General features: G+C 44.5%; 1 protein-coding gene across 1 annotated transcript in view; it reads right to left on the minus strand.

Moving 5' to 3' along the window:
• Nucleotides 1-5,047: 5,047 nt before the first annotated feature.
• The window catches only part of eif6 (eukaryotic translation initiation factor 6), a 77,277-nt gene continuing 66,161 nt past the window's right edge, over nucleotides 5,048-16,163 (minus strand). The window contains exons 6-7 of the mRNA XM_043710986.1: nucleotides 12,202-12,383; nucleotides 5,048-5,188 (exon numbers count right to left, since the gene is read on the minus strand). Coding sequence (XP_043566921.1) covers nucleotides 5,179-5,188; nucleotides 12,202-12,383 — 192 coding nt within the window. The 3' untranslated portion in view covers nucleotides 5,048-5,178. The remainder of the gene's footprint in view (nucleotides 5,189-12,201; nucleotides 12,384-16,163) is intronic.

Here is a 16,163-nt window from a genome sequence, read left to right on the forward strand (position 1 = left end):
CCTCTGGTGGTCTTTGTAAGCTTCCCAATCCTCTGGTTTCCCACTGCCCTTCACCATATTATATGCTTTTTTTTTGCTTTTATGCTGTCCCTGAATTCCCTAGTCAGCCATGTTTGCCTCATCCTCCCTGGACCATGCTTCCTTTTCCTCGGGATGACTCTGTGCTGTCTCTCCGAAGTTACTCCCAGAAACTCCTGCCATTGCTGTTCCACTGTCTTTCCTGCTAGGCTCCTCTCCCTGTCAATTTTACCCAGCTCCTCCCTCTGGAGTTGCCTTTATTCAGCTGTAATACCGTTACTCCTGATTCTATCTTCTCCCTCTCAAATTGCAGAGAAAATTCAACCAAGGCATGATCACTGCCTTCTAAGGGTTCCTTCATCTTAAGCTCCCTTATCAAGTCTGTCTCATTGCACACTAAATCCAGTATTGTCTGTTCCCAGTGGGCTCCACCACAAGCTGCTCCAAGACATCCCACAAATTCCTATCCATGTGATCCACTACCAACCTGATTTTCCAGTCCAGTTGCACAGTGAAGTCCTTCATGATCACTGTAACTCTGCCTTTCCTACACATCTTTTCTATCTCCTGATATATCTTGCACCCCAGCTCCTGACTACTGTTTGGAGGCCTGTACATAATTTTACCTTTGCAATTCCTCAATTCTACCCACACAGATTCTACACCATCTGACTCTACTTTGTTATTATTGATTTATTTTTATTTCTTACTAATAAGGCAACCCCACTCCCTCTGCCAACCTGCCTATCTTTTCGATAGGATGTATATTCTTGAGTATTTAGCTCCCAAACCCGACTCCCTAGCAGCCACTTCTCCGTGATGCCCACCATGTCATACCTGCCAATTTCTATCTGCAACACAAACTCATTTACGTTATTCCTTATACTGTGCTCATTCAAATATAACACCATCAGTCCTGTATTAATTGTCCCTCTGCTCAGTGTCATTCGTTTGTCCAGCGTGTTTGAAATTTGACTCCTGACCCTTTCCAGACACTGTTTGTGTTGGAGATTGTAATAACCTCTCCTGAGTTCTGTACTTTTACATCCTCCTTTAATTCATGGTTTTTAATTTTCCCCTACAAGTGAACCCCTCACCCCATTTAGTTGTGTATACACATATGGGAAGGCGATGACTTTATGGCATTATCACTGAGCTATTAATCTAGAGACCCAGCTAATGTCCTGGGGACCCGTCTTGAGTCTGCCACAGCAGATGGCAGTATTTGAATTCAATAAATATCTGGAATTAAGTGTCTAATGATAACCATGAATCCCATTGTTGATTGTTGCAAAAAAATAAATCTAATTCACTAATGCCCTTTAGGGAAGGAAACTGCCATCCTTACCTGGTCTGGCCTACATGACTCCAGACCCACAACAATGTGGTTGACTCTCAACCTCAGTTAGGAATGGGCAATAAATTCCCAGCCGAGCCAGCGATGCCCTCATCCCATGAATGAATATAAAAAATGTCATGGTCAGGACAACTTTAAAAGACCCAGTGATGGTGTGATAGCTGTATGGACACGTGACCCGAGGGCAGAAAGATCTCATACTCTGTCTTACCTTAGGACCACTTCAAGCATAAGATGCAATTGAAAGCATGTAACTCAGTTGTAACTTATGAGCTTAATATTAATGCACATACATGCCTGTGAATGTTAACACTTGTACATATAGTTGTCATAAATGTCTGTTGGATGTTTCAATACCACAACTTTCGGATCCAGTTTCTTATGTTACTGCAACGTCAAATAAAACACCCTCCTGGAAGAAAATTCACAGAATTGGCCACTGCTCAGATATTAGCATAGACAAGTGCATATGCAGCAAGGTCTGGACAACATTCAGATCATTAGGTTAATTAATGGCAGGAGGCATTTGTTGCATACAAGTGCCTGAAAATGACTGTCTTTATTTGTTCACTGACTGTCCCCAGTTACCCTGGAGAAGGTGGTGGTGAGCTGCCTTCTTGAACTGGTGCAGTCCATGAGATGTAGTTTGACCCACAATACAGGGTCATTGGATAGAGGGAATTCCAGGAATTTGACCCAGCAACTCTGAAGGAACGGTGATATATCTCCAAGTCAGGATGGCGAGTGGATTGGAGAGGAAGTTATAGAGTCAGAGAGTCATACAGTACAGAAACAGAACTTGTCTATGCTGACCAGATTTCCTAAATAAATCCAGTCCCATTTTCCAGCATATAGCCTATACCCCTCTAAACCCTTCCTATTCATGTATCCATCCAGATGCCTTGTAAATGTTGCAATTGTACCAACCTCCACCACTTCCTCTGGCAGCTCATTCCATCAATGCACCACCCTCTGCATAAAAAAGTTATGCCTCAAGTCCTTTTTAGATCTTTCCCCTCTCACTTATGCCCTCTAGTTTTGGACTCCCCTACCCTAGGAAAAAGATCTTAGCCATTCCCTCCATCCATGCACCTGATCATGTTGTTCCCATATATCTGCTGCCCTTGTCCTTCTTGATGGAAGTGGCTGTGGGTGGGTTTGGAAGGTGCTGCCTATGGATCTTTGGTGAGTTTCTGAAGTGCATCTTGTAGATGGTACACGCTGCTGCTACTGAGCTTCAGGGGTTGAAGGGAGTGGATGCTTGTAGATGTGGTGGCAATGAAGCAGGCTGCTTTGTCCTGGATGGTGTCAAGCTTCTTAAATGTTGTTGGGATTGGACCCAGCCAAGGCAAGTGAGGAGTATTCCATCACACTCCTGATTTGTACTGTGTAGAAGTGGAGGTGTTAGGAGATGGGTTACCAATTGCAGTATCCCTAGCCTCTGCTCTGCTGTTGTAGCCACTGTGTATATACAGCTAGTCACTTCCATCCTCCTTGGTCCTGTTTTATTGTTAAATGTGCATTGTACATATTCACACAAGGCTATCAATAACTAAGACCACAGCAACAAAGACCTTTCTTAATGAAATAACCAGGTTTAACTCCAGAATCTGAGTTGCCCAGTACTGGCATCAGCTGGGTTTCTAACACCAACACATTCCTCTTCAAGTTATAGACTGTTGCAACTTGGAATTACATCATTGTTCCCTTCAGCAACACTGGATCCTGGAGCTCCCTCTGTAATAACACAGTCGGTGCCGCGACAGCAGTTCAGTACAAGCTCAAGGCACCTGGGAGGAGCAAATCAGGTTTAACCATCTGCATCATCAAGTTATGATAAGGTCACAACTAATGCATTAAATTTAACTCTGATCACAGTGTAGGATAGATGTGAGCTTAGTTGAGAGTGCAGAGGAGATTCTTCAGAATGTTGCAGAGGTGAAGTATTTTAGTTACAACATTAGAGTTGGGGGTCGTCCTCAGAGTCGCTAAAGTGTGGTGCTGGAAAAGCACAGCAGGTCAGGCAGCTCCCGAGGAGCAGGAGAGTTGATGTTTTGGGCATAAGCCTTCATCTGGTCTGGGGAGGTAGATGGTGATAGGTTGGAGGGGAGGATGGAGTGGATAGGTGGGAAGGAAGATGGACAGGTAGTACAGGTCAGGAGAGTGGTGCTGAGCTGGAAGGTTGGATCTGCGATCTGGAAACTGGTGAAGTCAATGTTGAAGCCGTGTGGTTGTAGGCTCCTGAGGTGGAAGATGAGAAGTTCCTCCATCAGTTGGTGGGTGGCCTTGTATAGGCAGCCCAAGATGGACATTATTTGGGGAAAGTTAAAACAGATGGCCACAGGAAGGTGGGGTTGGTTGGCGTGTACGGAGCAGAGATGTTCCCTAAACCGTTCCGTGAGTTTGTGCTCGGTCTCTCTATTGTAGAGATGACCACATTGAGAGCAACAGATGCAATAAATGAGGTTTGAGGATATGAGGTAAGCCTCTGCTGGATGTGGAATGATCCCTTGGGGCCTTGGACAGAGGTGAAGGGGGTGCTGTGGGCACAGGTTTTGTACCTCTTGCTGTGGCATGGGAAGGTGCCAGGAGTGGAGACAGGGTTGGTGGGAAGCGTGGACCTAATTTGGGAGTTGTGGAGGGAAGAGTACCTATGGGATGCAGATAGCGGTGGGGAGGGAAATATATTTTTGGTGGTGGGGTCTCAGTGTAGGTGTCGAAAACGGCAGAGGATGATGGCCTCCTACTTCAAGACTATAATTTCCCCTCCCCTTGCGATCAGCAATGCCATCAATTACATCTCCTCCACTTCCTGCATCTACCCCCTCAACCACAAGGATAGAATACCTCTGGTCCTCAAGTTCCACCCACTAACCTCCAATTCCAGCGTATTATCATCTGCCATTTTCACAACCTACAGTCAGACCACACCACCAAAAATATATTTCCCTCCCCACCCCTATCTGTATTATATAGGGACCGTTCTCTCCGCAATTCCCTTGTTAGGTCCACGCTTGCCATCAACCCTGTCTCCACTCCCGGCACCTTCCCATGCCACAGCAAGAGGTACAAAGCCTGTGCCCACAGCTCCCCCTTCACCTCTGTCCAAGCCCCAAGGGATCATTCCAAATCTAGCAGAGATTTACCTCATACCCTCAAACCTCATTTATTGCATCTGTTGCTCTCAGGCTATGCTGATAAAGTTTTTACATCTCATCTGAAGACAGCAGGTCAACCAGTTACCAGGATAAACAAGATGCAGCACAAATTAGCTGGCAATCTGGAGATTGCTCACAGTAATCTCCAGAAGGAGACAGTGGTGTACTTCAGCTTTCACAAGCCTGGGTGAGAATATTATTGGTACCTCCTCCCAGTGGCATCCAGACACTCCGGAGCTGCTGCCTATTCTCAGATTCTCCAGGAGAGCACTTCAAGACACAAATGTTCTGTGCGATTTGATAGAGTCATCACTGCACATCAATTCTGTAGAATGACGCACATCCTTAAAAGAACAAGGATTTATTTATTCATAAGCAGAGTGACTTGTTTAATCAACATACTGACAATCTTGCCCACTCATTTCTTATACATTCAGATGTTCTTTAAGGTTAAATAATCAATGAGAAGGCAACTTATGGGCTATTGTGGCTTTGCGGTGATTACAAATTGATTGGAGTTACAGTAAGAATGGTGAATCAGTTCAGAGCAAACAATGATCTCTCTCTCTCTCTCTCTCGTGTCTGTTCTGTCGAAATAGAAGAGCAGCACATTGCCCTCCAGAGGTTTGTTCCATGCCTGTTCCTTTATGTTAAACTGTGGAAGAGAAGGAGAATTAGAGTTACCCAGGCAACAACTGCAGGTTAGCTCATTCACAGAGATCGGTCTTAGGCAGCTCTGAACCAGTGATACTGATCTGAAAACAAAGCAGCCTCGAAGCAAACAGCTAGAGCATCAGGTACTGGAACATTCATGTGTGGGTGGGTGTTGGCACTAATCCAAAACTATCAATCTTCATTATCTCCCTCCACACCCCTCCCTTCACCACATTAACCCTGACATATATCAACCCTGGGACTGGTCTCCCTTGTGATATGAACCCTTGGTTGGCTGTGTGACACACCTGTACCAGCTCCCCACTGAAACTTCCAGCTTGTGCGATTGGCAGCTCTCATGGGGTACAACCTCAAAGACCTGCCTCTGGCCAATTAAAAAGTGCCTGATTGGAAAATAATTTGGCAGTCCTTCCCAACAGGAAGTTCTCAATGGTCTTCAGTTCGTGGACAAGGTCCCAGTCACCTCTCCAAAATAATGACCAACAAATAGACCGGACCGGACCGTGCTGACTGAGTAACAGCAGCTGCCAATGGGGCAAACCCCCAGCCTGGACATAAATAATTGGTGCCCTTCCCTGATCTCACTGCCCACTCCTTTTGCCAACATACTATAGTAGCAATGTCAACTGTAGCAAATTGTCAAGAACTCTTCAACACTACTGTACAACACTCTAACTTAGAGCAGAAACAGAAATATCAATGACATTAGGATGACTACAAGAAAGGCAGAAAGCTGACCAAAAGTCAGAAGCAATGATTGGGGGTGGACATGGAGTTCTGGATGTCTGTTATGCAGTCACATTGCTTTTCCAACAATCATGAAGAATGTGTTAGTGGTGTTGGTTCAAGAATAAATATTGGCCTGGATGCCAGTGATAAATCCCCAAAACCTGAGATTTCCATCCACTTGGAAGGGCCTCAGTTCAACTCTTTAGAGAGAAAGCCCTCCGACAGCGTGACACTCCCTCAGCGCTGACCCTCCGAAAGTCAACTTTGCCCTGGCTTATCTGCAGTAATTAAGTGCTGCAGTAAAAGACTGTTTGCAGTTAGTAACTTGGGAACTGGCCCTTTGGAGTATTGGGTCAGATTTTCATGAACCATTATGAAACAAATATTTACATAAATAGCAGGTAGGGCAGTGGAAACAGGTTAAAGCTGAACTTGCCTGCCCATCTTTTGATAATAAAATGCCACTTTAATTAGTGACAGATATGTGACAATACCCTGACCCCGATCAAGCCAATGGGAAAGCTGGTTGTTTATGGATCATGAATATAGGCTAACAAAGGGTTTTCAGAAATGAAAAAAAAACACTTGCCAGTGCTCTAATTCAATGTTGTTGATCAAATTTACTGTTACAGATTGCTGCACATTTCTCAATCAGCTGTGGCCTTTCCCTTCAATCCCATTTTCTGCTTGAATGACAATATTTTTGTCATTCTCAACACCCACCTAACAGCAGCAGAATGCATTTAGTCTTGTCTTTCCTTCATAACAATAAATCTTATTAACCTCTCGTCTCCTAACTAACATCACTAAATATCCATTTACCATACTAGTTATTTTGTTGCTGTTTGTGGGAGTTAGCAGTGACTACACTTTAAAAATTCTTCATTATCCGTAAAACACCTTGGAATGTGCCAAGTATGCGAATAGTGCTACAGACATGAAAGCCTCCCTTTTTATTACTGCACGTTGTTATTGCTGATGCAGCAACTGGAGAAGTAGATGGATTCTCTGATAAATGAAACATAGCTATGGCAGCAAATTGTGTTAAACGGTTTCACCTTGGAACAGAATGATCGTGGATTGTGGGATGACATTAGGACTACTGGAGATGAGCACACACTGGGATTCCATCTTTTATCTCAATCCTCAAGTGGACTTTTAAAACCTGTTCAGATATTTCAGTGTTTTGTATCTACTAGGGCTGCAAGGCAGTAGCAGTCATATAGAAACTTGTTCAGCTTTAACTGCATGTTCACCACTTTACTGCTAATGAGGTGCATGGCAAAGCAGTGCTGAAGCTGCTGCTGATATACAGTCTGCTCTGTTCCCACTGGTAATGCTGCCAGTTCAGTCTGGTATTGGATGTTGCTGCACTATTGCTTTGGAACAATTGGGAACAGGACTCTATCCCTTCCACTAATCACAGCAGTTGCTGCAGAAGGCTGGCTTTTCCCTAGCGCCAGACAATGGGAACAGGGAATAATCAGGGCCATTGTCAACAGGCAGAAATAAGAGCACAATGGAATGGGAAAAGGAGATGCAGAAATCTAAAGAGAACACAGAGACATAAGAACAGTGTGCTGATTAGTGAAAAGATAAGCAGAAAGAGGCAGGAACAGATGTAATTTAATGACAACAATGCATCAGACTAAGAAGCAAGCAAAAAAAATTAAAGAGTTCTGAATTGCAATTGTAAATAAATGCCACAAATAGGGCTGAATGGCTTCAACCTAACTACAGAGGTGTGGAGACAAGACAAGTGAAAGTTGGTCATCATGTTTATGTAGAGAACAAAAACTAGGTGGAAAGGTGAAGTGTGCGCAGGACGGAGAAGCTAGAGTCAAATAGACAGTGCAAGTGGCAGCAAAGAGACAGGTGGAATATAATGTAGGCAAATGAAAATAAAAATAATAAAGTAGAATATTTTTACAAGTTGTGAAACTTGAAAATGTTGGTGTTCAGTGGGATTTGGGCATACTCACACAAGGAACATAAAGTTTTGCTTGTAGGAACAGCAAGCAATGCACAAGACAAATTATCCTTGGCCTCTCGATGCAGAATGGGAAAACCAGGCTCACTGAAAATGGTGATGTTTACTCCCTGACTGTAATGTCAGGTATGAATGTTCTCCCTTCTGCAGACTCCAGCATAACAGGGGGCAGGACGATGGCTCAGTGGTTAGCACTGCTGCCTCATAGCACCTGGGTCCCGGGTTCGATTCCAGCCATGAGGAGAAAGTGAGGTCTGCAGATGCTGGAGATCAGAGCTGAAAATGTGTTGCTGGAAAAGCGCAGCAGGTCAGGCAGCATCCAGGGAACAGGAGAATCGACGTTTCGGGCATAAGCCCGTCTTCTCACTTTGTGGAGTTTGCACATTCTCCCAGTGTCTGCATGGGTTTCTTCCCACAGCACCAAAGATGCGCAGGTCAGGTGAGGTGGCCATGCTAAATTGCCCATAGTGCTAGGTGCATTAGTCAGAGGGAAATGGGTCTGGGTGGGTTGCTCTTCGGAGGGTCAGTGTGGACTGGTTGGACCGAAGGGCCTGTTTCCACACTGTAGGGAATCTAATCTAATTCCACGGGAATCTGCTGCCAGTCAGATCAACACTGTTCCCTCAACATTTCAGTGATTGAAAATACTTCACTTGGAGTTTTAAAAAGTCAGCGCCTAACTACCAAACCTGAGGAGAACCTTAGACACTGTCCCAAGCTTGATGCTGAGTTGCCGACACTAAAGAAGTCAATGATTTTTTTAATCCATCCCTGTGTTTAGCGCATGGAGCACAATTTCACAAAACAGACACTGGATAGTTGAGTCACTAGACCTGAGTTAGCTCAATATCAGTCAACATAATTTTTTTAAAATTTATAAATTTTGCATTAGTAAACAGATGTTTAAACAGTTGTACCTCCCCTGAACATTACTGATTTCCAGTAGCTTCTAGGTGGGATCATGAAGGCGCTGGTTAAACACACATGGCCAGACTCCACTATGTCCACACAGAGGTGTGCACATTTTGCAGGTCTGAAGAACAGACAGATTGAAAACATTAACTCTGCTTCTCTCCACAGAATGCTGCCAGAGCTGCTCAGCTTCTCCAGCACTTTGTTCAAGGTTGCAGGTTCCCACTGCCTTCCAGCAGCTGTGATTGCCAGTGTAGAAATGTACACAACAAAGACACCAAGAGAGAGTTACCTCATCAACAGTGAGACACAAGCTGTGGAGAAGCAACGGCATTCACAAAGCATTAAAAAGTCAGATCACAGGCACAAACAAAAATCAAAAAGGGCAGTCTTAAGAAGATTGACTTCAGAAGTCAGTAAGTTAGACTTCAATTGTCGAGCTCTAGATAGACTACATTTGGAATTAGCGTCAATTCAGGGCTCTGCTTTTCAAGGAAGAAATTGGTCTGGGAGATGGTGCAGTGTAGATTCACGTTAACAGGGTTAAAGTCATGAAGGTGGCTGCATTGAATAAGGCAACAGAAAATTACTGCAGATGCTGGAAATTCTTCACAGGTCTAGCAGTATTTGTGCTGCATGAAATGGAAGCAATGTTTGAGGTCAATGATCCTGCATTAGGGCAGGTATCAGTGAACCTGCTGGGGGTCTTTACAAGGTTCTCCTTTCTCCCAAAACCAGATACATTCAATTTAATTTTATTATTTACCCAATTAGGAAATGAAACTGAACACACAACCTGATCAAAGTCTTTGATGAAGTAACACAGATGCTCCAGTGATGAATGTTCAAAATGTATTCAATAAAAGTATCAGACATCAGACTTGTTAGCAAAACAAGAAGAAAGATGGCACAGAAATGATGGGTGGAAAGGGCTCCTAACCGCTTGGAGATTGTGATTAGTCTGATGAGCAAAACTGAAGCCTACGGGTGTAAAGAGAATGGAAACCTGAATATGGAGTTGGCAAAGGGACAGAAAGCAGAGATTTACAATGAATGGTTATTTCTCAGAGTGGAGGGAAGTCTCAGAGGCTGCAGTTACATTGCTGCTTGTTTTGATATCTTTGCCTGGATTTGGATATATGGGGTATCATTTCACAGTTTGTAGTTGATATACAAGTCTGAAATGTAGTAAACAGTGAGGGGAAGAGTAGCAGATTCCAGGGAACACAAACCGGCTGGTGAAATGGACAGACACAGCAGGTGGAACTAACAGAGTGAAGTGCAGACGGATTCATTTTGGTTGCAAGACAAGAGACAATATAAACCAAACGTTACACTTGTAAAGATAGAGCAGAAACAGACCAGGAGGTGAACACACCCGAATGTCTGAGGACAGGTTGAGAAGGTGGTGAAAAATGATTATGGGATCCTTCCATTTTTAAAGTGAGGTACAGAGTAAAAAAAATATAATTTTAAACCGTTACAAACCCGGGAACAAAAACAGAAATTGCTCGAAAATCTCAGCAGGTCTGGCAGCATCTCTGGACATAAAACAGAATTAATGTTTCAGGTCCAGCAACCATTCTTCATAACCAGTTCTGAGGAAGGGTCATTGGACCTGAAATGTTAACTCTGATTTCTCTCCACGGATGCTGCCGGACCAGCTGAGATTGTCCAGGAATTTGTTTTGTTTCAGCTTTCAGCATCTGCAGACCTTTATTTTTCTGTCTAGCGCTTTACAAACCCTGGTTAGGCCAGTGTTCAGTTCTGAACTCCATACTTTAGGAAAGACATCAAGGTATTGGACAGGCTACAGAGAGGATTCACTGTAAAGAATACAAAAGCAAAATACTGTGAATGTTGGAAATCTAACAAGAACAAAAGGTGGAAACAGTCAGGAGGTCAGGCAGAATTTGTGGAGAAAAACAGAGTTAACTTTTCATGTCAATGATCTTTCATGAACATCGGATTGATCCTGTTTTATTTACTCTTTGGCCTCTAACTTTACTTACAAGACCATTATGTGACATTTTGCCAGCTGCCCATGTTCACCACATCAAATGCATTACCCTCATCAACCCTCTTAGCTCACAAGTTAGTCAGACACGGTTTGCCCAATTTGTTGTTTAAGAACTGAAACCAGCCACAAAAATAATCCAGTTAGAAATATGGATTTTCTGATGAGCTGGACCCAGCGAGGATGCAAATCTCTACAAAGCTTAATCTGACTGGGGCAGGACAACATCAGTAGGGTTAGTATGGCACATTGCTGTTCTCAGCACTGGCAGGAGTTATAGTTGCTGTGTTTTTTATTTTTAGTCATTCACAGGATGTGGGCATCTTTGGCTAGGCCAGCAGTTATTGCCCATCCTTAATTACCCAGAGAGCAGTTAAGAGTCAACCACATTACTGTGGATCTGGAGTCACATGTAGGTCAGACCAGGTAAGGATGACACAGATTTCTTTCTCTAAAGGACTTGAATGAACCAGATGGGTTTTTCCAACAATCGACAAAAGGATTCGAGTTCAGCATTTGATACTTAATTCCAGATTTTGATCGATTTCAAATTTCACCATCTGCCGTGGGGGGTTCAAACCCATGTGCTCGGAACATGACCTGGGTCTCTGGATTAACAGTTCAGTGATAAAATACTACTAGGCCATCACCACCCCATCTCTGTGTTATGGCTCTGGACTGGACACATGCCCAAATCCAGGTTGACAAATTCAACAAGCATGGTAATTTAGAATGAAACGTCCTCCAATCTCAAAGTGTAAGTTGTTCAGTTATACCTTCCAAGGGGACCTGTTACTTCTTGGCCTCAATGTGACTCTAGCTCAATGTGGAATGCATCATAACCTTTAGGCTAACTGGAGATGAACATTAAATACTGGCACACCACATCATATCATGGGACTGCCATGGGGACAGGCTGCTGTGTGACACAGGGATCGCCACGGGGACGGGCTGCTGTGTGACACAGGGACCGCCACGGGGACGGGCTGCTGTGTGACACAGGGACCGCCACGGGGACGGGCTGCTGTGTGACACAGGGACGGGCTGCTGTGTGACACAGGGACCGCCACGGGGACGGGCTGCTGTGTGACACAGGGACCGCCACGGGGACGGGCTGCTGTGTGACAACATGAACAGGCCCGGTGTCTCAGATTGCATACAGATGGTACGATCATTAAACAAAAACATGGATACTATAAAATACCAAAACATCCACAACACACACCAAGAACATTGCAAAGTCGAGATGTCCTGGCTAAAACATAATCTCTCTTTCAGAACCTAATTCAAACTTTTCATTTAATTTAAATTTTTGCATCAGTGTTTTTCCAAGAGCAACACTCACCTTTCAATCAGTGAATCTCTCATACTTGTTGCAATTGCACTGGGCTGGGCTTCATTTAATCGAAAAACACTCTCAATAACCGATAGCTCGGTGCTGGTCGTGTCAAGTCCACAGAAAGCACACCAATCATTCACCACCATCCCACTAGCGATAACCTCACTACCACGATTCACTGTACCAGCCTGGGGCAAAGACAAAAGGAAGAGAGAGTAAGGTCAGGCCCTACCTCCACAGTCATCAACTTCATATAGCTCACCCGGGAGCCGCTAAGTGTTACACTACTTAGATTATTAGTCTATTTTGATTGGCCTGACAGATGGTGGATCATGTAAAAACCGCAAGTTCAATGATAAGCAGCACCCTTTCATCAGTATGGACAATGTTCAGCAACATTAACTGCTCCTGAGACACTGGACATAGCAAGATCAGGACAATATGGCTCGGTCAGGTAAACAGTAATGTTCATGTCAGAAGTGCCCAGCAATGACCATCTCCAAGAAGAGAATCTATTCATCCCCCCTTAACATTCAATGGCATTACCATCACTGAAGCCTCCCTTAACACAGCCTTGGGGGTAGAGTACTTTTGTATATTTCAGGCTGAAACAGACAGATTCTTCAGTCGGGGAAATTAAGGGTTACAGGGAAAGGGCGGAAAAGTGGGCGTGAGCAGTGCCAGATCAGCCAGGATCCTATTGACTGCCAGGGCAGGCTCAAGGGGCTGAACGGCCTCTTCCTCTTCCTGTTTCTTATGGTCTTATAACCCCAAACCTTTCTCAACAATGAGATATTCATCTCAAACCCCTCATCACCTCCCATCCTATTCCAAAACAGCTCCTATCAAAGTCACAAATGACATCTATCCCGTGTGAGTGACTGTGACAAAGCTAACCTTTCACTCTCTGCCCTTCTTGACCTGTATGTGGTTTCTGACATGACCACACCATCCTCTTCCAGCACATCTCAATTATTAACCAACAGCAGTGCCTACTCTCCTGTTTGCAAATTGTTACTCCTGCAGTCTTGCAGCCCCACCTGCCACCCGCTCAACCAGATAGGTCCACTGTTGATCCCTCCCATTTGTATCTATATTCCAACCCTGGACATCATCCAAAACAATGTTTGGTTTTGAACAAAGAAGCCCAGCTAAGCCTCAACACCAGCTCTTTGCTTGCGCACTGTCACTCAGTTCTCAGACTGATTCTCTGACATTCAGCAATGAATTTGCACTTTCCCCTTCCAGTCTAACACCGAGAAGCCGTTGTTTTCAGTCCCTGCTCTGCACTCCAAACCTTCCTCTGGCAGAGAGATTAAACCAGTCTCACAACCGATGTCACATTTAATCAGGAGATGAGCTCTGACCGTATGTCCATGGCACTATTGACAATTTCCTCCTCCATCCATACCATCACCCACTCAGTTCATTTACTGCTCAAACCCCTACTACTCATGCCTTTGTTACCTCTGGAACGTCTACTCCAATAATCTCTTACCTGATTTCCGAAACTCCAATGCACTGTTGCATTCAATTCAGCCAAATTCTCCAATGCCGTTGCCATATATCCCTTTAACCTATCTGTGCTGGCTGACACATATCAGTGCTCAGAGTAGTGCCTTAATAAATTGTCATCCTGGCCTACAAATCCCTCCATGGTCACATCTTCCCCACCTTTTATAATATCCTCCAGCTATATGAGGGATATCTGTGCTTCTCAAATATTAGACTTGTGTAGAGCTCCCACTTTAATGATTGCAAGTCCTGGATTTCCCTTTCTACATCTCTCCATGTCTCTAACTCATTTCTTCTTCAATTTACTCTTAAACTGATCTTTGATGAAGATTTTGCTCATATGACCTGAAGAAGGGCTTATGCTCAAAACGTCAATTCTCCTGCTCCTTGGATGCTGCCTGACCTGCTGCGCTTTTCCAGCAACACATTTTTCAGCTTTGATCTCCAGCATCTGCAGTCCACACTTTCTCCTCATGTGACCCAATACCTGCTTGTGGTTTGCTGCTATCTGTTATCTTATAAATCTCTTGTGATGTGATTATGGATATTTGATTACATCAAAGCAGCTTTATGGGTTATGGAAATAGCGTGGATAAAAGGCATTGAAGCATTTGATCAGACTGAATGGTGGAGCAGGCTCGATGTGCTGAATGGCTTTCGATTGTTCCTATGATTGTATAAACATATTGTTATATGAGGGAATAATATAACCACCTGAAGTGAAATGTGGCAGGTGGTGAGAACACACACACACACACCCTCCCCATGTTGAGATTTGCCCCTGCCCTGGGGATTGAGAGACTGTGAGCAGTTGCAGCCTGATCTCGGGGCCCATGTTGAAGGCAGCTGGCAGCTCCTTCAGTACAAACCCTGTAGCATCATTTACATCACCACAACACAGGGCAATCAACACATTATACCATCACTGCACAAAACAGAAAAGGCTGTTCTGCTCAGTTACCATGGCAACAAGCTGAACAGATACAATTAATGCATGTTAGCACAGTGGCAGAGATTCTAACAAGGTCACTGGCTTCACCAGCAGCTGACAAAACAAGAGAAATTCCTCTAGATTGCAACTTTAATTGCTGATCTTTCTTTTGGTAGTGGGTTCAGTGGGACAAGGCATTAGGTTGAAGAGGTCAACACAGGTACGCTGGCAGACAGATAGGTTTCACACTGCACTGTCAACATGTGGGAGGTCATGGACCCCAGCAGCATCCAGGATAACAGCATCTGCAGGAAATGCTCCCAACTGCACAGGCGTGAGCTTGGTGTTTCAGAGCTTGAGGGGGGATAGCTGGAGACATAGTGGCACATACTCAAGGCTGGGAGTTACGTGGATAACATATTTACAGGTGGGCACACTGCAGATCAAGGTTAAGGAGGTAAGAAGGGAATGGGTGACCAGCACGCAGTCAGAGAGAGTCAGGCAGGGAGAGTAGGAAACCCCTGGGGTCCTATTCTCAAATTGCTTTTCCATTTTGGAAGCTGATGAGAGCACTGCTTCCTCAAGGGAGAGCAGTCTGAGCCAAGCTTCTGGCACCACAAGCAACCTGACTTGTACAGGAGGGGAGTAAGAAGAAAGCAGGAGTGACAGTGATGGGGTTCCACGGGTTAGGGGAACAGACTGGCCTTTCTGCAGCTACAGACATAACTCCAGGATAGTGCAATGTCTCTCTCTGGTGCCAGGGACGGCGAGGTTACTTAGCATATTCATTTCCCCTGGCTAATGCACCTAATCTACACACCCCTGAACACTAGGGACAATTTTATCTAAGTCAATTCACCTAACCTGTACATCTTTGGATTATGGGAGGAAACTGGAGCACCTGGAGGAAACCCACACATACATGGTGAGAACATTCAAACTCCACACAGGCAGTCACCCAATGCTGGAATCAAACCCGGGTCCCTGTGCTGCTAGGCATCAGTGCTAACCACTGAGCCACTGTGCAGCCCCGTCTTACTGTAACTGACTCTGGTGAGTCCATCACCTCCCACAAGGAGTATCTGGAGTATGATGAGCAGTTTCAGTCCCCTTATTTAAGGAAGTGTATTATTTCACTGGAGAAAGTTCAGAGAAAGTTCACTTTGATTATCTCTGGTCCGGAGGGGTTGTTTTATGAACAAATGTTGAACAGGTTGGTACTCTATGCACTAGAATTTAGAAGAATGAGAGATGATCTCATTGAAATAAATCGGATTCGTAAGGGGGCCGAATAGGGTAAATGCTGAGGGGCTAGAAACATAGCAATAGGTCATTTGACCCCTCAACCCGGCTCCCCCATTATGATCATGACTGATCATTGAGCTCAATGTCCTAATGCCCCCCTCCCAATATTCCTAAACCCCTTTAGCCACAAGAGGTGTATCTACCCCTTCTTTGAAAGCAAGATGTTCTGGCCTCAACCATTTCCTGTCATGGGAGAGTCTAGGACTAGAGGGCATAA

The sequence above is a fragment of the Chiloscyllium plagiosum genome, chromosome 20, assembly GCF_004010195.1.
Source record: "Chiloscyllium plagiosum isolate BGI_BamShark_2017 chromosome 20, ASM401019v2, whole genome shotgun sequence".
NCBI lineage: Eukaryota > Metazoa > Chordata > Chondrichthyes > Orectolobiformes > Hemiscylliidae > Chiloscyllium > Chiloscyllium plagiosum.